A 23,688-nucleotide genomic window follows, 5' to 3' on the forward strand; every position below is an offset into this window, starting at 1 on the left:
TTCATTGGTCTTTATGGGTCTTTATTATGTACCTTCCCCCATCCCCCATGGAATTGTGTACTTCATAGGCTTGTAGCCTCATAATACTATCCATTTATCATGGGGACTGGCTTTGTATTATTCATGTGTACTTTTTGTGTGTGTGTGTGTGTGTGTGTGTGTTTTGAGAGAGAGAGAGAGAGAGAGAGAGAGTTTATTAGGGCTGCAATAGGGTCAAGTTGGGTCGGGATTTTTAAAACCCCAACCCAACCCTGAGTCCCCTTTACTTGGTCAGGTTCGAGGGCTTGAAAAATCCAACCCTGACCAACCCTTAGGATTGGGCTGGGCCGACCTTGATTGCCCCTGACTGAAAAGAAGAAGAAGAAGTACATAGATGGTTAGCAAATTAATATTTTCTACATGAAATGAACTGAAAGCATTACTGACAATAACTAAAGGAAACCCAAATCTCAAAGTAATACCAGACTTATATAGTTGCAGAACCAAAAACATCTAATAATCACCATATAAAATCTCTATTAGTATGGATTATGATAAATTCCTCTAATCATGTTAGGATTCTTTGTTTTAATCGAAGAACAAAGGATTCGGCAATGCGATTATCATTGTCATCCAAATATTACATGACCATAATCCCCTATCAATATGAATATTAATCTAAGGGATTTCTTATTCACACCCGCTCAAGATGTCAAATAAGTTGTAACCTTTATTTTTTTTGTCCTTTTAGCATGACATGCGTGCATATTTTTTTTTTTTTTCCAAATGAGGGTAGTAGTAACATTTCAAGTGTATTTGAAATTTTTTAATCATAGACATCTTTTGATTTCAAATTGTCTTTGAAAATCCTTTTATACCCTTATCTTAAACAACTTTTAGAAATAAGACGAGGGGAAATTAAATGAAGAGGTCAAGTTCTAAATACACCTATAGAGGTGTCATTCAAACACTCCCTCTAATCTAATGCCTTTTTGCACCAAATAATTTGAAGAAAGCAACACAACTAGTTAACAATGTTTTACAAGGCAACAAGTAAGAACTATGATTTAAAAAATAAACCCATTGTATTAGCATACCCACAAGGTCTTCTGAAGAAGCCGTTAGATTTTATGCATGCAACACCCAACTGCATTGTTCCACAATATTATGTACGGTGTCTAGGTGTCTATAATCACTGCCGAAAAATAACTATTCACTGAGACCAAATCTTTTTCAGAAGAGATTCATACTTCCAGGTGATTCTCAACTAGCTAAATAGCCCCAAGAGAATGTTGTACCCATCTCCGGAGCGAAAATGCAGAACAGGTGAAAGAGTTTGCAAATGCACTTGGGTATAGACACAAACAAGGAAATTGCAGAGCTACCGATCATTGACATCACAAACAAAACCAGTCATCGGGTTCACCGCTGAAAAGTTGTGACTCTACAGAATCACTGACAAAGTAAATTGCCTTAAAACAATTTCTCTTCATCATGACTGCAAGATGGTTAATTTTAATGTCTTCATGTTGTTCCCCCACATTGTGAGAAGAGACTATGTTCCTGGTGAAGCTTTTATTCTGGATTTTCTTCTTAGGAAGAAAATAAGAACTGGGGTCATTTTCCATTCAGAGAATCTTCTGTGATCATTAATCAAATACAGGTCATACGAAATCCTGTTCAAAACTTGTAACTGCACAGCAATGAGTAACAAAATGACATTCTTTTCATTTACTACAATGTAACATTACCTTGTCCTTATTAATGAGATGATCAAGTTTTATACATTGAAATCTTGTATGAGTGTAGTACAACCAATAGTTTACAATATTTTGTATTACAATGATACTGTCATACTGTCAGGAAGAGTAGACAGTTCTGGCAAGCTGTTTTTGTGGAGTATTCATGGAGGAAGCTAAGTGAGATCATTTTCATCCAGTGGCATTTCTTCTTCCTTGCCTGTTTCAGCTTTGAGTGCACTCACATCACCTGTGGGCAATTTCCTTGCAAGCCTAATGATCTGTGGTCATTTCATAAAACCAAATCCATAAATACCAGGAAACTTGATGCACAAGCCATTCAAAAGAGAGAATTCTTAAAATTGACAACAAGATTTGCTAAAGTTCGAATTCAAAAACTGGAAGGCTGAGAATAAGGTTAACTGCTAACGAACTAGAAGATAAACACATTTGATTGGTAATCTTCTGAGATTTACTTTATTGAACCCAAACTGGTGGTACAACAATGCCACATGAGGCTGGGGATCTGGCTTTGCCTTACAATTGCCAATGCTATAAAGGATTTCCATTATAGTATGATGCAACTCAGCTATGTAATCGTATCACCCATTACCTATTGAATTAGGAATATTCATATTTGAACTTCATTTTATATTATTCCTATATATATGGAGTGTCTGAATGACACCTCTATACTATAGGTGTATTTAGAACTTGACACCTTCATTTAATTGCTCCTTATCTTATTGCCAAAAGTTGTTTAAGATAAGAGGTATAAATGGGTTTTCAAAAATAAATTGAAAGTGATAGGTGCAATTCCTATACCAGTGTCCTCAATGTCTAGCTTATTAACTGGTAAGATGTCCTGCGGTATTCTATTATTTGATACATCACGATAAGGGAGTGTCCCTATCATGATATAATTGTTTGTATTTAGTTTTCCTAGTTAGGATATAGCTGGGGTCTTGTGCAAGGTATACTCTTAGTATCCTACTAAGAGTCGGATTTTGTTTCCCTATTACGTAATCTATTGGCAGACCACGATAGTTACACTGAACCTATCGTGGGTTTAGATCTCTCTCCTTCTCCCATCGTTCTATTTCTCTCCTCTCCTCTCTCTTCTACTTTGCAGGTATTGGTTTCAAATCCTGGTTTCGCTACATTAACAATAACAGTCACATATTGTGTAATTCAGGACATGGTCAGAATTGCATCTATCATGCATTAAGCTGAGTCATATTTGAATTAGCAAAGTTCACTTTCAACATTTCATGTACTGAAGCTTGTAACTGAGATCACATTAATGGTCCTCAGGTTGACTAGCAAAGTCATAACCCAAAATCACTAGCTGAGGAAGCCTCCAACAATTAAGTCTAAGACATGCAAAAATTAGCTGGGTGAAAATGAGATAGGAAGAGTTACCATATGGTCAAGATTTGAAATAGTGCTCGAGTGTGAAACACGTTTGATTTCTTCAACGTCACCTTCCTCATAAGCTGAAAGAAGCTTAGTAGCACCACGATTCTGGTCACTACCAAGAAAAGCCTCAATCCTGCATTCAGATGCCAAAAGCAGCAAGGTGATTAGTGAGGGTCTTCTCTGGGAAATCCCAAAGGCAGAACTAACAGGACTATATAAGCATGAAAGAAGAAACATCACATCCCTAAGTTCAACAATTCTGGATCCTCTACAAAGGACATAAATAATTTAGGTTTGATCTTAAAATCAGATCCATTTTGAACAAGGATCCATTTAGCCGACCCCATTTAGTTGGGAAAAGGCTTTGTTGTTGTGTTTAAAATCAGATCCATTTTAAAGTGGGACAGATCAGAAATGGGCACCATGGATCTTCACCACATCTAGAACCTGATCCCTAAAAAATGTTGAGACCATGTCGACAGATCTGGCCCAGATAAAATACAGATTAATGAATGATTATGTATACACCATCAGAAATCCAAATCAGATCTGGACTGGGACCTAGACTGAATATGATAATGAGAATTCCGATCCGAACTCAGATGCACACAGATCTAAACCCTTTTATCCCTACTTCTAAAGAGAGTGTAGTTCCTCTCTGCATCGGCTTTAAGGAATAAATAACAACAGGTTATTTGTGTCTCTTCTTAGGATGAGACTGGTAACTAACCAAACGGAATGGGCATCTACTGTAGCACATCCATTTTTATAGCAATATGTGGATAGGAGACTAATCTCCATGAACATACTGATGGACCACTATGGGATGTCACCATCCTCACCATCCTCACTACACAACCCTCGCTGAAATCTGACTTATCTATTCATCAATCATCAGTGACAATCTTTAAATTGGTGTATTAGTGAATCAGACTGACAGAACTTTCTCATCACAATGATGATTCATGCTTTAAGCTTCCACAAACAGTTCTAGATTCATCGAAAGATCTCCAAAATGATATTTGAAATCCATCAGGGGGTGAGGGAAGGGGGCAGAGGATGAGGTCTGATTTGTACTTCTCCATATTCTAAGAATATGATCAAATCCAAACATTTGCCCAACTGTATATACAGAGTTATTAATTCAGGCAAGGACATTGAAAGATGCAAACAGTGTAGGAAGCAAAATAAGACTTACTGTGAACAGTCATTGTAGCACTTTTGTGCTTGCTTGAAATCATCTGCATAAAGGTACACTATGATTGCACTAAGATAAGCCTGAAATCAACTGAGAGGAGTGAGAACACTTTTCTAAGTAGTTGAATTTATCCAGCAAAAACAATAAAAAATAAAACAAATCCCAACAGCGGTCAGTCGAGCAAAGACAGAAGTTCCTATCGTGCACCCTCTCCCTTGGTGTGAGTTCCAAATCATAAATGCAGGGAATATCAAACTAATTTGGAGCCAATAAAGTGATTTAAATTTATGCCCAACAAGTTCAACAACAGCCACCACCAGCATAAAAATTCTCGAAAGTTTATTTGAAAAGAAGGGTACCAATCATCAAGATTTAAACACCAATCATCAAGACACTCCCTTGGTGTGAGTTCCAAATCACAAATGCAGGGAACATCAAACTAATTCAGAGCCAATAAAGTGATTTAAATTTATGCCCAACCAGTTCAACAACCACCACCAGCATAAAAATTGTCGAAAGTTTATTTGAAAACAAGGGTACCAATCATCAAGACTTAAACACCCCCGGTAGAAAAAAAAAAGGGTATTTCCAATGGTAGATAAATGCCTGACGGTGTCAAACAGTCAGTTCGGTCCGGTTTCGGTTGGTTTTCTGGTTTTTCCACACATCAGTTAGGTCCGATTTCAGATTGATACAGATTTTGGTCTACAAAAAATCCAACCCAATCTGAAACCAATCGGTCCAGTTGGTTTTGGTCCATTATCGGTTTCTTTTAATAGTCCCTTATCAGTCAATTATCGCTCTGGTCTCAGTTATTATATATTAAAAAGAAAAAAAGTGTAAACAAAAATATTGAATTTGATCGGTTTTATCAAGGTTTTTATTCACCTTTTCCAGTTTCGGTCCAAATGGTTGGTTTCAGTCTTTTAACAGTTTATAAAAAACACAAAACCAATAAGGAGCTTTGATCGTTGGTTTTGGTTGGATCAATTGATCCATTCTCATTGTTGACACCTCCCTGATGGAACACATGCAGTACAGCAGCCATCAAAACTAAAAGAGTAAATAAAGGGATACCGATGGTAAAAATAACTAAAAGAGTAAATAAAGGGATAGCGATGGTAAAAAAATGTTAACACATTAACATTACAGTTGCCATCCAATTATTCATCTCAAAGGCTTGACTTCCCTCAATTTTTCTAATTTCTTATTTTGTCACTGAAATACATATTATTGTACAGAAGACACCTTTTTTCTTTATCAACAACAAAATGTTTTACCAAAGCAGACTAAATTAAATATATAGTAAAGAATAGGTACAACCATTGCAAGCAGTCACCAACTGAAGCATCTGTTTTCCCAAGTGGACTACTCATTTGATCATTCTGACCATTGGACTGTTGGACAGACGGGGAATGACCTCGATAGGTCACATGTCAAATTTGGGGGCCTATCTAAACAACATGCCCCCCACCATGCTCAGAGCTTTCACTTGTTTTCAGAGCTAATCCCAATGGAAAATTAGCTTTAAAATGGTATTAGAGAACTCATATTAATTTGAAATTTGACACATGATTAGATGATGACATGGATAACAACCAATAAATATATGAAAAAATCTTGTTGTCACCAAGGTTGGTTACCACAAGATTGTAACCTTACTTTTTGCACTTTTAGTATTACACACTTTTTTTTTCTATGAGGGTAAATCATGTCATTTCACATGGACAATGACAATTATTGAAAATGACATAATGATAAGTCACTTTCACCTTGTTTTAAAAATATATTTTTACCCTTGATTTAAATAACTTTTAGGAATAAAACAAGGGGCAATCAAAAGAAGGTCATAACTTCTAACTTCACCACCTTGGTACTCACTTGCTCTACAACTGCTATTCAAGACTGGTGCTGCTATCCAAACTAGAGCCTTTCAATATATATAATCCAGCTTGAGGGGGAGTGTTAAGTTGTTGGAAGTACTACAGGGGTATTATTGTCCAATACTCTACGATAATGTTTGTTAGCTGTTAGTCACGTCCCCAAGTGATATACTTGTGATAGTTTCCTTTTTAGGTTGTAATCAGTGTTGTGTACTCTTAGTAGTATTCTTACTTAGAGTACACTTACTATCTTACTATTAGCTTGTAGCTGAGATTATAAATAAAGATTAGAGTGACCACGATAGAACACACAAGCTGAGTCTATCGTGTTTCAGCAATTCCATCTGCATCTCCTTCATCTCTCTCTTCCACTTGCAGGTACTGGTTCCAGGTTCTGGGTTTGTTACACTAAGGCACTGACGGAAATAACCCATTGAATAATAAAAACTTACAAAGAAAATTGCCCATCATCCAACAAACATACTCATTTGAAATAAACATGAAACTATGTTTGTGTCATCATTTTTCTGCAGAATCATTTCCATGTTACTCTACTGTTAGCAAGAGAGACAGCTGACTTATTGGCTAAACCAAGAGGCAGAGAAAAGAGTAAGTATGTTCAATCAAGATGATAAATCACAAGTCATACAGGAAAAACTACCCCCAAAATATAAGACAAATATTTGAAGGTTGTATAAAAGATGGGAGATTAAACAGAATTAAACTGATCATAGTAGAAAGACTAATTGAACTGAATAATAACACTCACGAGCAGTGTAGGATAAACAGATAAAGTTAATGTTAGAAACTATGAAACAAAGGCCAGATTTTGGGGGAAAGGGTATGAGAAAACTCTTAGAAGAAAGGAGATCAGCAAGCAACCAAAATACAAAAATATGTGAACCAAAGAAGGTCCAAGGAAAAACTAAATTCTTTCATCAGGTTGTGAATGCTAGAAGGATGAACAATTGAAATGGTTACCATTATATCATTGAAAATGCGACAGAGACTGAGAGAATTCCTGCTAATGGATTCATGAATTTGTATGGAGCTAAGGCACATGACAGATTCATTGTAGTTGGATTGGACCAGGGCCTTATCATGATTGATAGGATCAATTGGCTTGAGAAGCCTTTAGAAGAACTGGCAATAAAGAAGGCTGTTTGCAATGGTTAAGGAGAAAAGCCTCAAGGCCTAACAGTTGTTTAATAGGTTTTACCAAGAAAGTTGGGAAGTAGTGAAGGTCATCTGACCAAGTTTTTGAGGGATTCATTGGATGTGGAGTGATCAAGAAAGAAGATTTTTCTACTATCATTGTTTTTACCTCTAAGAAAAATAAATCAGAACATCCTACACATTCCAGCCTATAAGCTTCCTGACAAGCAGTAATAAAATCTGTGCCAAAGCTTTGTAAAGAATGGTAAGGGAAATTCCAGAGAATATCATCATCTCAGCAGTCTCGGGTGCTTTTGCAAAGAAAATGGAAATCTTAAATTTTAGTATGGAAACTTGTTGCAACTTGCAATTTAACGTTGCAGTAGTTTTACCTGAAGGGAGACGAGGAAGTTGAGTTCAAGGTGATTTCATGAAAAAGCAAATCATAAATGTTTTGAGTAGGTCTTGATGGCCTCAGAATTTTACGTGAAGGTGTTGAAAACTCTAATTTCCAACTTGCTGATAACACAATCATTCTTTGTGAAACAACAAGTAGTTTGTCAAGTGTCTAACAGATATTGTGAGATGCTTTCTGAAGATTTCAGTATTAGTGGAAAGAATAATTCTGGCTTAGAAGGAGCTTTCGATGATAGCTCCATTTGGGGGATGTGCAACTACTCTTGGCCTATGGAATATCTAGGCCATCCTCTAGGGGAGGATCAAAGGGGTTTGTCACTTTGCAATCCACTGATTGAGAAACAGTGGGAAAAAAATTGGCATCTAAGAAGAAAAATTTTACTCCCTTGGGTCATAGAATAATGCTTATCAAGTCAACATTTTTTAACTGTTGATCTTGTCACCTCTTTATATTTAAGATTATGAAGAAAGAGGTTAACAGTTAGCATATTGAGTGAAACATTAGAAACTCCTAATGATAGCATAGATAGAGGAAATGAGATCATAAAATTAATTAGCATAGGGTTAGTTTTCCTTTTCAAGGAAAAGAATTTAGGCATTTGTAGACATTTAAAAACCTTTCTCCTTGCTAAGAGCCTTTGGAGATTTCCATTGAAAAAACCAATGCATCATGATGTGATTAAGTCAAACTTTGGTCTTGAAAGTTGAAACAATGGTGGGGAAATTGTTGAACTAACAGGGTTACCCTCAGAACAAAGATTAAGGGATCAGTCAACTCCTAACATGACTAGAACTTGCCCAATCCTAATCCAACTCAAGCCACAACTTATTTAACCAATAAGGTCCTGTTTGTTTGATGGAAAAAAGTGGGGTGGGGTACTTTGAAGGTTTTCCATAGAATTCCAAAAACCAAAGTTGTATGTTTGCATGGGGTGGTAAAGTAACAGACAACATGCATTAAATGCTTTGCAGCTTATGTAGCAAGGGAATTATCCCACCCCACCCTTCTTCAAAATCCTACCATATTCGGTAGGATTTTGCGGGAAAGGAGGGATATGGATTATATTATTATTATATATTTCCACCCTATCCTTTACTAGCTTTTCCTTCCTTGCCTTTGCTGCCCCCTGACCCCATTACATATGGGGCCCACGACTTTTCCTTTCCCACCCCTTTTTTGCCTGCCAAACAAACGGGTCCTAATAGACAAAAAAGAGCATAAAACAACTCCTAAAGTGACTAAGAAATGAAGACTACTTCAGAAATCCAAATGAAACTAGGGCCTTATTAACCAATTTGATTTTCAAGCTCATGCTACAAGGAAAAGACTTAAATCTTAAATTGCCAAGTTATTATTATATTATACATCCCTTAAAACGTCCCATTACAATAAAAACTAATTAGTCCAAATGCACAATACACATATAACCCAATCCAGTACTTACTAATTTGACTAAAATGACCCATTTATGTAAATTTACTCCATCATATCATGCAGAGTTTATAAGCAACATGAAGACCAATAGGGAAAATCCCAAAACAGACATCTGCAAGGCCATGGTCATAAAAACATGATTGCTTCATTCTAGATATTTAATATATTATTTTATGTAGATCTCTTGTGCTCCTCAACTTTAGCTGCATCATATCCAAACACTATTAATCATAATGAACACACAATTGTTGTGGCTCAATAAAAAATAATATCAAGCAATAAATATTCTATAGACATAGTTTGTTTATAGAAAAGGCTCGTCAAAGAGGTTTCAAATGAAAAGATAGTTCAGATTATGAGTTTGTAAGCATTCTCCTTATACGAGGTAGTAGGATTCATTGTTATGATGTAGCAGTTTGCATGAAAGAAAACTAAACTATAGACTCTGTACCTTACACTGACTATGTACAGCATTGCATTTATCTGCTGCTAAGCCCCATCTCAGCAGAAAAGTTGCAGCATCAGTATACCTGAGTAAATGCACCAGAAAGGCAAACAATCTGATGAAAATGATTTATGTAAAGCTTGCTTTGGTATATTTACAGACTATAGACAAATAGAGACTTAATATCTCGGATTTTAAATAAACTTCTTTCCTACAATAGTACTGAAGTGTGCTCAAGCATCAGCATAATCACGAAGTCAGATGAGTGTGATCCTGTTTACATTCCAAACAGCCACCACCACTACCCAACCAACCCCCCCCGGACGGCAACAAAAAAGAAAAGAAGCATCAGCATAATCACAAAGTCAGATGAGTGTGAACCTGTTTCCATCCAAACCACCACTAGCCCAACCTCTCCTCCCAACAAACAAACAAAAAAAAAAAAAAGGAAAATAGAGGGGTTCCCTTCTACACATGGTTCAAGGTCTCGCGAGATCACAGTAATTCTCTCGGTTTCGACAAGAGTCGAGTCGAGATAGGGTGCAAAATAAGAAGAAAACATTTTCTCGGCAGAAATTTCGGTACCTCACCAAGATGTCACAAAGTCAGTTATATAAATACCATGTTTTGACTTTTCTCGGTCGAAATTTCAACCTATTCTCAGTAAACTCGACTAGTTTCACCAGTTTGTGAAGAAAACAGCTCCAAATCCCTTATTTGCTCCAAATCTTACCAAAAAAGGCTTGGAACACTTGGATTTGAAGCTCAAGAACAACATTTGGAGGAGATTTGCTGCCCAAGAATCTTCCTTGGAGGAGATTTGAACTTGAAGGCCCCGCACTCGTTCAATATTAGGCTGAGTATATACGGATAGGGGTGATCTGGTACTTAGTAGTTGTTGGCTTGCATTGTTAAATGTTGACTTAATGTATTTGGCTCTATATAACAAACAATGTTAGATGTATGATTTATGAAATGGTTCATAATTTGATGTCTTTTCATTTCTATTGTTTTATAAGTTGTTCTACTTGAATTATATGTGTTCTAATACTGCGTGGAATAGGTCATATATATACAGCATACACTACCAACCTAGGGACCTAAGTCAAACTACCATTTTGGGTGTGATTTAAAAAAAAAAAAACTAAGAGTTCCACCATGTTTATAGGGCCTAAAATAGGCTGTCATGTAAGTTTCATGACCTAATTAGGTCATATGGCCACCGAAACCAAAGGTCAAAATTTGGCATCAAAATGCACCAACTCGGCCGAGATCTCGTCGAGTTACTGAGACAACTCGGTTTTTGGCAGACTGAAACTAGCCGAGATACCGAGACCTCTAACCTTGCTTCTACACACCACAAAATTTAATGACACTCTTGCAGATTTGAGTCATTAGACCTATAAAATAAGCACCACTAGGCATCCAGGTGGATTTTGTGGGGTCTGTGCAATTTATGTAAATGCTTTTATATTTGTTATTTCATTTACTTAAAATAATATTCATAAATAAGCAAATAGCCCCCTATTTGAATCCAATAAAAATAGTTAAAAATTCAAATTCTAAAAGGATAAAAAGTCAACCCCTAGTTCAAGAACAAAAACTAGATTTTCGGCGGTAAGTTAAATTTTCAACATTTTAATGCTTGGTTTTTTCTCAAATCTAAAAATTAAATAAATCTTAATAAGGTAAAACATTGCTAAAAACCAAAAGAACAGTAAAATATTCATTTGTTTTGATATCTATTAAGTATTTTCATTCAGAGAGATTTTGATAGCATTCACGTACACCAAATATGGTTTAACCGGAACATAACTCCTTCAAGACAAATCAGATTTAAGAAATCTTGGATTTGTTGGAAAGCTGGTTTTGTGGTCTACCTAATACAAAAAGCCTCATGTAAAAATAAAATCAATTGACCAGTCAAACTTCTTAGAGAACAATAACATTTGTTTACATCGAGAGCAGTTTAATTACTTATAGAGTTATAGATAAGATCATATTTCCTAAAAACAATATAAACCATATGTGAGATTAGGTATACCATGACAATGACCCATTCCAAGAACAGTATAAACCAATTGTATGTTTTGATTGTTCAAACTTCCAATAGCTTGCTTCTTCAGTTCTGCTGTCTTCTAGTTCTATGTTGATTTTGATGACTTGATGTGGCTTAATATTGATTTTTGATGACTTGATGTGGCTTATTGTGGATGTTTAATGACTTGATGTGGCTTAATGTTGACTTTTGATGGCTTGATGTGGCTAAATGTTGATTTTTGATGATAAAAGGTATACATTGTAACATACTAAATAAAGTTAGAAAAGAGGGGAAATAAAAAATAACACTTGGGCGCCTTGGTTGCCTAGGTGGGTGCCTTGGTCGCCTAAGCAATGTCTAGGCGGGCGCCTTGTCGCCTAATTGCTTAAGCACCCTCCACCGCCTTGGGTCGCCTGGCCACCTTGACAACTACGGAAAAGGGAACCATGATCCAACGTAGCATCTAATCCACCTATGAAAGAGTTGCTCTAGGAAGCTCTCTACTCTCTAATTTTTTTCTCTCTTTGTACATTGATTTCATAAAATTGGTTCACCCAATATATCTTGATAAATTTGTTCACATTAAAAAGAAAGCGAATAAAAGAAATGTAGGAGATTTTCTAATGAGTAGAAAAAATTTATGAGAAAGAAAGAAAGGTAAGAGTACAACAACAGCTGGGAAACAACGAGCTAAGCCAAATACAACACCACAATAAAGTGAAAGGGCATAGAAAAAAGAATGAAAAGGTTCTTCATCAATAGCTAAAGTAAATCTGAACTTTGTCTTCCCCCCCCCCCCAAAAAAAAAGTACTCATATACTGTTTGTCATTTGTAAGCAAGCCAAATAGGTTTGCTTTCTTACCTCTCAAGCTTAATATAGACACTCGTTGCCGCACGATATAGGTCAAAAGCCATTTGTTCCTTGCCGTCCTCTTCAAGAATCAAACAAGCATCGGTGTACATTTGAATAGCTTCATCAGAAGAAGCATCTTCCAATAAACTATAATATAAGATAAAATGAAATTAGTTATCTAATTTGATAGGTAAACTAGGTTGAATCCATAATGACAAGGTCTGCTAAGATACAGCAAGATATCTAATAGCTGCAGGCTCAATCCTACAATTATAGTCAGAATTAGACTTAATCAACTCATTTTTGGTCCAAGAAGTACTCCAATATTAAAACTACTCGTGTTTTATCACACATTTTTAAGAGAGAAAGAGAGGAAGGGAATGAAGGATAAATTGAGATATTTGTAAAGAGACTGTAGAAAGCCTATTAAACTTTGTGCCAAGCAAATATAAATATCCTTGTGCATACCGAGCACCCTTTGCAAGAGCATCAGCTGCAGGCTGAGATCTTCCACACTCAATATATAACTTCGATGCTGTTCTGAAAAAGTCAGCAACTTCATTCCAGCTGCCTAATTCCTTTGCCATAGAAGCAGCAGATTCCATATTTTTAGCAGCATCCCAAGGACTGTTCAACTTGTAAAGGATACAGTGAACATCATCAAAAAGAAAAAGAGGGAAAATGCTAAATTAAGAAACCATATCATTATGAGAAAACAAGGATACGAAGAAAGCATCTCCTGTCCTTTTGAAGCCTTCTCAAATGCTATTTTTGCTTTCTCATAGTCTTTGGCAAGCCTAAAGCCAACAGCTACAACCAAAAAGAACAATTTATGAAGAAAGCCTACCAAGCATACTACAAGTACAACAAATAGTTCACACAAAATATGCAGAAACTACGAACCAGCCTGTTCATATAATTGAGTAGCACTTCTCCAATCAGCACTCCATCTAGTAAGAGTGAGTTTTGTCCTGAGATAAGGAAGGGCAGAAACATAGATATTTGACAATAAGAATATTAGTGATATAAAGGTCCTCAAAAGACTCAATTTGGAATGAAAAAAGAATTTTCTCTTCCATGAAAAAAGAAAGAAAATTAATGGTGATATTGTTCTCAATTTTCTTCACTAACTTAGCAAGTTCCTTATGAAGATCGCGTTTGCGACAAATTTCTTTTCACATCTCTAAACAATGAGATCTCTAAATTCAATTGTTCTTTGATATATAACCAAGAAGTAATCCTAGGTACCACCTCCTCCTCCTTTTTGTTCAACACCCCCCCCCCCCCCAAAAAAAAAAAAAAACCCACTTCTGACAAGTAAAACCAAAACCCATAAAGATCTAGCATTCAAGAGGTACACAAATTTTTATTTATTTTTTGGTAAAAGAAGAGGTACACATAGGAATAGAATGCACTCATAAAAGTGGATTGGGGTCCTGTGAACAGTTTTGTGCTTTATTTTAGTGTATCGCTCTGTTACATTAACATCCAAAGTTCTCCCAATCAAGGTCCGGAAACTCCTATGGTACCAGTAACCAGTCATTGTGGATAACACCCATGTTCCAGCAAATTTAGGAGATCTACCACTCCAAAACTGAATGGATTCTTCACCATTTTCCCCTTCATTAGGTTTCAATGTCTACGGAATATGAGGATCCACCATAGAACAATCCCCACATCACTTAGGTAACTCGAGATCCAAGAAGCATCATTCAAAATAAAGAATATCATAAAATTTTCAATCTCTGGAATTACTTGAATCTAAATTTCGACCAGATACTGCGTAAAAGGAATTCCAAAAGCCCTCCTTGCCAAACTCATTAGAAACCTGAGGCAAACACAGCATCTGAGAAACATAATTGCAGATCATAGAAATTCTTGGATTTTTGGCCATCATTTCCGAATCTCAATGTCACATACTCCATGAAATAACAATTCTGCTATCTATCATCATGAATGATTGGGGTAATGGTGAGTGCAGAATATCTACCGATTCGCCATCGAATAACTATCAACACTTATTCACCCAAAAAACAAACTATCAACACTTAAAAAGGGTAAAGAGGAAAAGAAATCTGGGTATTTCCCCTTACGAGTTCTGGATTTAAGGAAGAGGGAGGGAGAGAGAGAGAGGAACTCACAGTTTATCTCCTTTGATCATCAACTTCTCGGGATCGGAACCGGCCATGGCCGAGCTCGTCTGTCGTGTAGTCGTGCGGCACTACGCAACCGCCACCTCTGTCGTTGTCTTTCTAACACAGAACTCACTCTTCTACAGTTCTACGCTTCTACCTACTTTCAACGAACATGGACTCTCGGACTCAGTTTTAGATCGAAAAACGGATCCGACCCGGATTAAACTGAAAAGCTCCATCTCTATCGCACATAGATCTTCTATGGCGCACTACCCTGTCATGCCTGTGCTGCGTAGACACAAGGCTATGCGTAATGATTGCCTTACCTCCGTTCGGGCAAGACACCCGGGCAGGGGTGAGGCGGTCAATGTGCGCCACTTTGTGTCTGCTTAGCACGGTAGGACGGGCAGCTCGCGCCATAGACAATCTGGATCTTATAGAGATAATGCTGGCAGTATTGTTTAAAAAAGGCTAATAAAAGATTGGAGATGATTAGGGTTGTAACCGATTTGGATTCGGCTCGGATAATGCTATATCCGCAACCGATTAGCCATCAGACGGATTCAGATAGTGCTAAATGGATACGGATCCGATATTTTATCCATTTACATGTAAATATAGCTTTTCTGATACCTATAGCCTATCCATATCCGCATCCATTTTACTTTCGGACGGATTCAGATAGTGTTAAACGGATATGGACACGGATACAAAAACGGATTTCGGTTATTCATTTACATCCCTAGAGGTGATGTTCTCACAACACCATTGCACCCAGAGGTCCCAAACATATGGGGCAGGGCAGGTGGTCATTTCAGCCAATATCAGTCCAAGATCCATTACCTCAAACCATGATGGTGTAGAGAAACTGGGTTCTATGTTTGATGACTAATTCCACTTTTATCGTTTTGATTTTGATTTCGGAAAAATCATGTACAAGTAACGAGTCAAGATCACCTACATGTACCGAGAGAGTAATTACTCTCCGCATATGGTCTATTGCAGTCATGTGTCTTTCGCACATCTGGTAACTCTCACTTCATTTTCCTCCATTTAGTGATCATTTATTATTATTTTTTAAATATTTAAAAATCAGTGGGACCATGTATTCTAGAGTCCATAGTCTCTAGTAGGGGTGCAAGTTTGGCCCTGTCGACCCGAACTTGGTCTACCCTATCCTGAGCTCGAATAGGGCTTGGCTTGAGATACCTGATCCTGATGGCGGGTTAGGACTGGAAAATTTGGCCTTGAATCAGGGCTGAGCCCGGCATGATCTAACCCAACCTTGTTTCAAGTTATGCTATAAAATATTTATTATATCAATATAAATAAATAAATATATATATATATATATTTATAAACTTTAAATGTCACACATATTTTGTTATAAAATATATCAATATGAAGTAATAAGTGGTATAATATATTTTATTATAATGTTATTATATGTAGAATTGATAATAATCTCCCCAAATCAGCCCAACCCATGGCATCTCCCTTCTCCATTCCCATAATCAAGGCCAATTAAGGTCTGCCTGGCCCAACCCTGACCCAAATCAGGGTTGGCTTTTCAGGCCCTAAGTCAAGGCCAGGTCGAGTCAGGGCCCAGCTAAGGGTACTCAAAGTTGGGCTAGGGTTTTAAAAAGCCAAGCTCGGATTTAGGTTAGGAAAGCAAAATATAATCTAGGCTTCTCTCACTCTCTCTTTTCTTTTCATCTTCTTCGAGGTATACAGAACATAGAGAGATGAGACTGATGGGACTTCATTAAAATGGTAATGGAGATGGGTTGTCTATGTTTCTCTTGAAAACAAAAAAGAAACAGAGTAATGGATTTAGAGCTCATGGGGAATTGCCTTTCGTTGAACATAACAAAAGCCATGGGGTCTTGAGGGAAGAGGAAGAGTAATGTAGTCTAAGGTTCTAAATCTCCATTTCGAAGCAGGTTTTAGTAGAGAACAATTCGAAACCTTGGTTTCAAAGCCTAGAAAGTGATTTTTAGCATTGATTTTTTCTTGTGCTGAGTCTGCTGCATATTTTTTGTATTTTATATGAGTTTCTTTCACAAAATAAAAGTTCCAAAAGAGAAGTATCCCTCCTTAGGGATGCATTGTCTAGGAAATGGTTAAATAGGCTTGAGTTTGGGGCCATTCGATTAAACTTTATTTATATAAAAAAAGTTTCACAAAAGAACACTCAAAATGGTACTTGTGGCTTTGAACCAAGTTTGCTAGTGTATACCGTTCTTCAAGGGCAGTGTCAAAAAGGAACTGTTGCTCCCTCTCATGGAAAAAATTAAAAAATAGATTGTTTAGCTGGAAAGGAAAACTTCTTTCTTTTCCAAGTATAGTAGAACTTGTCAAATCAGTTATTTCTAGTTTTTCAATTCATAACGTTCTGATGTATTGGTGGCCAACTTCTTTAATTAAAGAAACTAAAAAGTTGGTGTGGAATTTTATTTGGATGGGTGATACTGAAAATTCAAAAGCTATCACCATCAAATAGAATTCATTATATAAACCAAAAGAAAAAGGTAGGCTGGGAATTTGAACAATATGAGAAGTCAACAACCTTTCGCTACAAATTTGTTGGTTAATTAAAACAAGGAGGAATTTTCATACATGGCCATGTAAGCATGCATGGTCATGTCCCCTCTCATAAAGAATTAAAAAAGTCATAAACCTCCACCCATTAATTAATGCCTTGAAACTCCCATCCTCTTACATACACGGCTGTGTATTCTCCTATGAGAAAATTCTTTAAAGCCAGATTTATCAATAAGGATGGTTCTTTGAAGAATTATCATAAGTCATCTACCATATATGGCAAGGTATTTGGAAGGTTGAGAGATGGATTGTGGGAATGGTTCGAAAATCAGATTTTGGAATGATAGATGACTCGCATCATATTCAACTATAGCTGATCTTTCAGGGCTGAAATTAACTACTTTCCTAAAATTTTCCATGAAGGTTTCAGATTTAATCATTGATGGTTGTTGGCATTTTCTATTTGTGAATTTAGATTTTCTTGCAGGGATTTTCAATGACATTCAAAAGATTCCTATTCCTTATCCAAATATGGATGATTACCAAATTTGGGTCTTAGCTTCATCAGGTTCTTTAAGTATTTCATTAGCATGGAATGATTTAAGAAAAGTAAATCCCAAGGTATCATGATTTTCAATAATTTGAAATAGTTATTTCACCTAAGGCATTCAATGTTTGGTTGGAGATTTCTTCATTGCAAGCTGCCAAAAAAGGAATACCTTTGGTTTCCCGCTGTGATCTCTATAACCTAGCTGATGAAACTAGGGGTGTCAAAAAAAACCTGACCATCCCGATCCGGCCTTAACCCACCCTGAGCCCGGACAGGGCTATGTCGGGCCTGGGCTGAGGCCTTGGCCTCGTCAGGGCCAGCCCGACCCTGTTTACACTTAACCCACCTTGTATGCACTTAATAAATACGGACTTTGTTAAGTGGGTTGGGGCTATGTGAATATATAATATATATGTTAAGTGGGCTGGGGCTTTATTAAGTGGATTGGGGCTTTGTTACGTGGGCTATTCATTATTCAAGGCCAATCAGGGCTGGGCCAGGCTTGGGAAGACTCTGTCAAGGTCGGGCTGGGTTGAGGGTATGCTTGGCTCTAGCAGGAACAGGCTGGGTTTGGGTTAGGTAAGGCTTCCAGGGTTGGGCTAGGGTTAAGGCCAAGCCCGGCCCAGCCCGGTCTGTTGATACCCCTAGATGAAACATTAAACATGTTCTATATGGTACAAATTCTTGAAGTTATTTGGTTTCAACAGGCAACAACACAACTCGATTCAGGATTTATTCTTATGGTGGAAGAAAAAAGAATTCACATCATCAAATCAACCTTGGTTGCCGGGTTTCATTCTCATTCCTTCATTTGGCTAACAAGAAATTCTCTTCGATATCAAAGTAGAAAATTTTCTCCTAACCATATTTTTAAAGTGTTTGTTAACAATCACTGAGATGAGCTCTCTAATGAATAATTCAATTAAAACTACTGCTGATTTACTTTGTTCCCGAAGTCTTGCCTTAACTTTGCGTCCTACATTCCACAACGTATCTTGGAAATACATTGGTGCAAACCAAAAGTAAATTGGATCAAATTAAATGTTGATGGATGTTCACTAGGCAATCTTGGAAGAGTAGGAGCTCGAAGATTACTCAAGAACAACTTAGGTCAAGTTATATCAGTTTTTTATGATTTCTTGGGCATCACAACAAACTACAAGGCTGAGTATTTTAGCCTTATGAGAGGTTTATTTAAACCCAAGGAGTTAAATGTTGAAAGACTATGGATAGAATGTGATTCAAATGTTGTGGTGGTTTCCTTTCTTTAAGGTTCATTACCATGGTATGTAAACAAGATTGGCACTCCATCCAATTTTACTTGAATTCTATTTCTTAGAAGATGACGCACTCTTTCAGAGAAGTCAATATAATTGAAAACTATCCAGCTAAAAAGACGGCTAAACTTTCCACCTCATCATTATTTGTTGTCTTTGCTTCTCACATAAAGGAAGAGCTATTTAGGGATGCTACAGGTAGACTTAGATTTAGGTTTGTTTAATTTTTTTTTGGTTATAAAGTTTGTGCCGATGGCATTGGCAAAAGTAGGATCTCCCTCCTTTTCTCCATGTAATTATTTTTCTTTTAAATACAAGTTGATCTTCTAGCAAAAAAATAAAAATACTATTCGTAGCAATGATATCAAAGCAGGCTTGGTACTGATTTATGCCAAATATCATTTAAGTAAAAACATTTATTTAAGATATTATTCAGTAATAAACAAATAACCCTATCAAATCCAATAAAAATAGTTAAAAAAAAATCAAACGCCAAAAATATAAAAAGTTTAACTCCTAGTTGAAGAATATAAACTGAATTTTCCATTGTAGAGGCGATATTCAACTTTCAAATGCTAGGTTTTTTCTCAAATCTAAAAATTTTATAAATTTTATTGTGATAGAATATCACTAAAACCAAATGAGCGTCAAAATAATATCTTATTTTGATGTCTTAAAATTTATTTTCATTCAGGATGATTTTAAATGGGAAAATTTTTTATCACTCCCCTATTTACTCAAACTCCCCTACTCAAACTTTTACATCTGATTCCCCAAAAAAGCAAACATTTACCTCTCATTCTACTCTATTAATTTAAAATTCCTAAAACACCCTCCCAATAACGACCCCATTTTTTTAAATTTTTATCAATAAAAGCAAGGTCCACCACTACTTCTTCTCACCTAGAACTACCGCTACACCATTGCCCACCGGATGAAATTTTACAGCTACACTTGAAGCAGAAATATTCCTCCTACAAGGCTAATAGCTAAGGAAATGAGCTCTTAAAAGGTATTTTAGAAAATATTAAAACTTCGGGGGTATTTATGAACCCCAAAAGAGAAATGAATTATTCCATTTTCTTGGGTGCCAGACTAATAGTGTTCCTAGCAGCAAATTTTTTTTCCCTGCTCACCCCCACCCCCATAACCCCTCCTGCCTTACCTTTGATCTTCCTCCCTTCCATCACTCTCCCTATGCCCTCACCCATGGGTCCTTATCGCCCCCAGTATTGGGGGGGGGGGGGTGCTGTGCGCATAATGCGGCCCACTGTGCATACATGAACGGTGCTGCACCACACGATGCGCACAGCACCGCCCCCAATACCGAGGGCGATAATTTTCCCTCCCCTACTCTCATCCTGCACCACAATCCCACCCTTGCCCCCTGCAATCGCATACTGCCAGCCCACTTCTTCTTCTTCACCCAATGGAAGGTTGGGAATGGATACCTCAGTCCTTGTGGGCGACTAAATTGGAATCTTTATGTGGAGTATCTTCATGGCATAAAATCCATCTCAAAAGATGAAAATAAGGTCTCATCTTCTTTTTTGGTAGACAATAAGGTCTCATCTATATCTAAGAAGAGGAGGAGTGGGCAGGTACCATTTTCAATTTAAATATCCCCTCCTGAGGGCATTTGGCCACTGGATTAGAGTAATTAACACCATAACCATATTGAGGATTGAAGGTGGAACACCTTCATTGTCTGTGTCATAGTTTTAAAACTTAGATGGAATCAATTGAATACGCCAAGTAGATTCATAACTGAATTGAAACCGACAATTTGTCTTCCTTCTCAACCATCAATCCTCAAAGGGAGAGAGCGACGAAAATTGTCCATCGTTTTAGCTTAGCAAGAGGAGCTTGGAGATGTGTACGGAGAATTTGGGGTCAGAAACGAGTTCTGTAATCAACTAAGAAGAGATCACTAATTTATCAAATTGTGACAAAGGGAGAGAGCAACCAAAATCGTCGCTGCTGCGACAGCTTACAAAGGTGAATTCTGGGGAATTTTCGATAATCGGGTCCAGTCAAGTTCAGATGATGATCCATCGTGAAGAAGGTTGCAGTACAGGGTGAGGGTGGTGGGGAGAGTGATGGAGGGGAAGAAGAACAAGGGTGGGCAGGGGGTAGGAGGTGGGGTGGGGGGAGGTGGGGGTGGTGATGGGGCAAGGCGAGAGGAAGAAGAAGAAGGAAAAAAAGAAGTTAGGTGCCCAATTTTTGTGAAAAGGACCTTTGGGGTGCCTCATTTTTGAAAAATGTTATTAAGGGGATCCTTGTGAGCTTAGTTTTACCCCAATTTAAGTGTATTTTCAAATTTACCCCTCTCAAGCTCATACCCACCTCTAACCTCATCTTCGTCTCTGCTTCTACCTCCGCCATCACCACTACAGTCGTCGTCGCCACCTCTACTTCCTCCCTTCCTCCCTTGTTTCTCCGCCCTCCCCTACAACCCGCTGCGCCCTCTCTGCCATCCCAACATGCTCTCGGCCTCCGCCTAGACCCAGCCCGCTCTGCTCCCACCCCTATTTCGTATATTATATAATTTGACTGGTTGTTGTCACCGTCGACTTTGAGACTGAGTAATGCAAAATTCAATTGAAGGCGGTTCCGAATAAGAGCAATAACCTAATCCATTCAACATGAAAGAGCGAAACCTCCTCTATATCACTTACAAGAGCGTAATTAGCGTAAACTACCCACTCACGAGATCGAGTCTGAGATTTCCTCGATCGGTGAAGGAATCACCAATACAAATTCTGATCTCCCCAGATTTGATGACAATTGTGTGGTTAATTAAGATGAAGCACCAAGTGTTTCTTCTTGGTTTTACCTTTTTTCTTTGATGGGTTCACCGACGCATTTGTTAATTTCTTCCATGATCGACTTTTATACTTCAACATTTTAATTATGCCAAGGATGCGTAGCATTTCATGGTTAATTGGCTGGAAAGGTTTCAAAAATTTAAGGCTCATGATTTTTATATATCAAGAGGAGTGAGTTACACAGGTGAAGAGACCATCTTCAATTACTTCTCGTATATGTACTTGAACCATTAATCTCTCTTGTTCTTTTCTGCAAATCACCATGTTACTCAACTATCCGAGCTCGTATATGACAGGAATAAGGATCAGCAGAACTATTTGTTCATTCACCCGAAAGGTTTCATGGTAAGTTCTTAGAGACACAAGAATACCGAGATGAGTTGGGCACGACGTAAGCAGGGGATGGGGCAGCGGTAGGGGGTGGGGCCTGAAAGGGAGGGGAAGGGAGAGGGAGGGGTGTTACAGGTGGTGGCGGTGGTGGGTGGAGGTGGTGACACGGGTGGAAGCGAAAGTGGAGGCGAAGATGGGTGAGGGGTTGAGAGGGGGTAATTTTGGGAATTTGTTTATTTTGGAGTAGGACCAAGCTCAAAAGAACCCCAAAAGTCATTTTTGAAATTTAAGATACCTAAGAAGTACTTTTATAAAAAATTGGGCACCTCGTATGTAAATTATCCAAAATTTTAAAAAGAAAATTGAATCATGATAGGGTAATTTGGGTATTTGAGTATTTTAAATAAGGGAAGCAATTTTCTGTGCGGGAGTGTGGCCTACGCCAGCACTCCCATGTGTCTATCTCTCTCCTCCTTAAAAGAAAGGGGTAGAGTTGTCTTTTCATATGAGGAGGAGAGAGATAGAGTCATCAAGAGTGCTGGCGTAGACCACACACGGAGTTCTTTTTCCCTTTAAATTTATATATTAATAAGGGAGAAAGAGAGGTAGGAGTTTTTTTTTTTTTTTTTTTTTTTGTATGGGAATCAGATATGAAAACTTAAACGGTGGAGTTGAATAAATAGGAAGTAAGTTTTAAGTGACCTCATCAAATAAGGTTTGATCGGAACATAACTCCTTCAATATAAATCAGATTTAAGTAATTTTGGATTTATTTGGATATCTGATGTTTTGCTCTGTACAAACAAATTTAAGATTGTTTAAATCTAATTTATATTGAAGGGATATGTTCCGATCAAGCCTCATATAGTGTGCATGAGTGATGTTTAAAATCTCCCTCAATGAAAAATAAATTTTTAGACATCAAAACAAAAGATTATTTTACTGCTCTTTTGTTTTTTAGTTATGTTCTACCACAATAAGATTATGAAATTTTTAGATTTGAGAAAAATCCTAATATTTGAAAGTTGAAAATTGCCCATACAATCGAAACTTTAGTTTTTTGTTCTTGAATGGGTGGTGTTTGGTATGTATTTTTGGAATGTATTCTAAGTCGATTTCGCATTCTTGGGCAATAAAAACCAAACTATCTTACAACTAGGTTGTGTTTGGTATGCATTCTAGATCAATTTCGCAATCTTGAGCAATAACAATAGTTGTTTAATGAACTTTGTGTATCTGTAGCCTTGGCTTGTTCACGAGAATCAATTGACTAAATTTCTTCCGGCCAAAAAAAAAGAATACACTTTTATTTAGTCGAAATTATTTTTGATTTTATAAGGCAAGAGCACCGAAAGATCCCAAAGAAAGGAGAATTTTTATCTTCTCAAATGCAATGCACTGGCATCCGACGGTGGCCATGAGACGGAGCAGATGAACTTTAAAAGTGTACTGCCCAGTG

At 37.3% G+C, this 23,688-nt stretch overlaps 2 protein-coding genes across 2 annotated transcripts in view; one reads left to right on the forward strand and one right to left on the reverse strand.

Moving 5' to 3' along the window:
• The window catches only part of LOC122640098 (mitochondrial inner membrane protein OXA1-like), a 73,354-nt gene extending 73,162 nt beyond the window's left edge, over positions 1–192 (forward strand). Inside the window, exon 13 of the transcript XR_006329624.1 lies at positions 166–192. The gene's annotated coding sequence lies outside the window, so the exon portion shown is untranslated. The remainder of the gene's footprint in view (positions 1–165) is intronic.
• Positions 193–1,686: 1,494 nt separating this feature from the next.
• LOC122640944 (gamma-soluble NSF attachment protein) lies at positions 1,687–14,843 on the reverse strand. The gene is made up of 9 exons (XM_043834240.1): positions 14,707–14,843; positions 13,469–13,536; positions 13,291–13,375; positions 13,034–13,192; positions 12,575–12,712; positions 9,677–9,755; positions 4,336–4,415; positions 3,141–3,270; positions 1,687–1,999 (listed from the first exon to the last, which is right to left on the reverse strand). Exons 1-9 carry the CDS (start codon positions 14,751–14,753, stop codon positions 1,895–1,897), a joined length of 891 nt encoding a protein of 296 aa, XP_043690175.1. The 5' UTR covers positions 14,754–14,843; the 3' UTR covers positions 1,687–1,894.
• Between the last annotated feature and the right edge of the window lie 8,845 nt (positions 14,844–23,688).

The sequence above is a fragment of the Telopea speciosissima genome, chromosome 9 (genome assembly GCF_018873765.1).
Source record: "Telopea speciosissima isolate NSW1024214 ecotype Mountain lineage chromosome 9, Tspe_v1, whole genome shotgun sequence".
Lineage (NCBI taxonomy): Eukaryota > Viridiplantae > Streptophyta > Magnoliopsida > Proteales > Proteaceae > Telopea > Telopea speciosissima.

What these genes read in the sequence shown, in the direction of transcription:
- LOC122640944 (XM_043834240.1), bottom strand. Translation starts at nt 14,753, where the DNA reads ATGGCCGGTTCCGATCCCGAGAAGTTGATGATCAAAGGAGATAAACT. An exon ending in ATGATCAAAGGAGATAAACT is followed by an intron (nt 13,537 to 14,706) that starts GTGAGTTCCTCT and finishes TCCTTATCTCAG; the next exon opens with GACAAAACTCACTCTTACTA. An exon ending in TTTCAAATCTTGACCATATG is followed by an intron (nt 2,000 to 3,140) that starts GTAACTCTTCCT and finishes AAATGACCACAG; the next exon opens with ATCATTAGGCTTGCAAGGAA.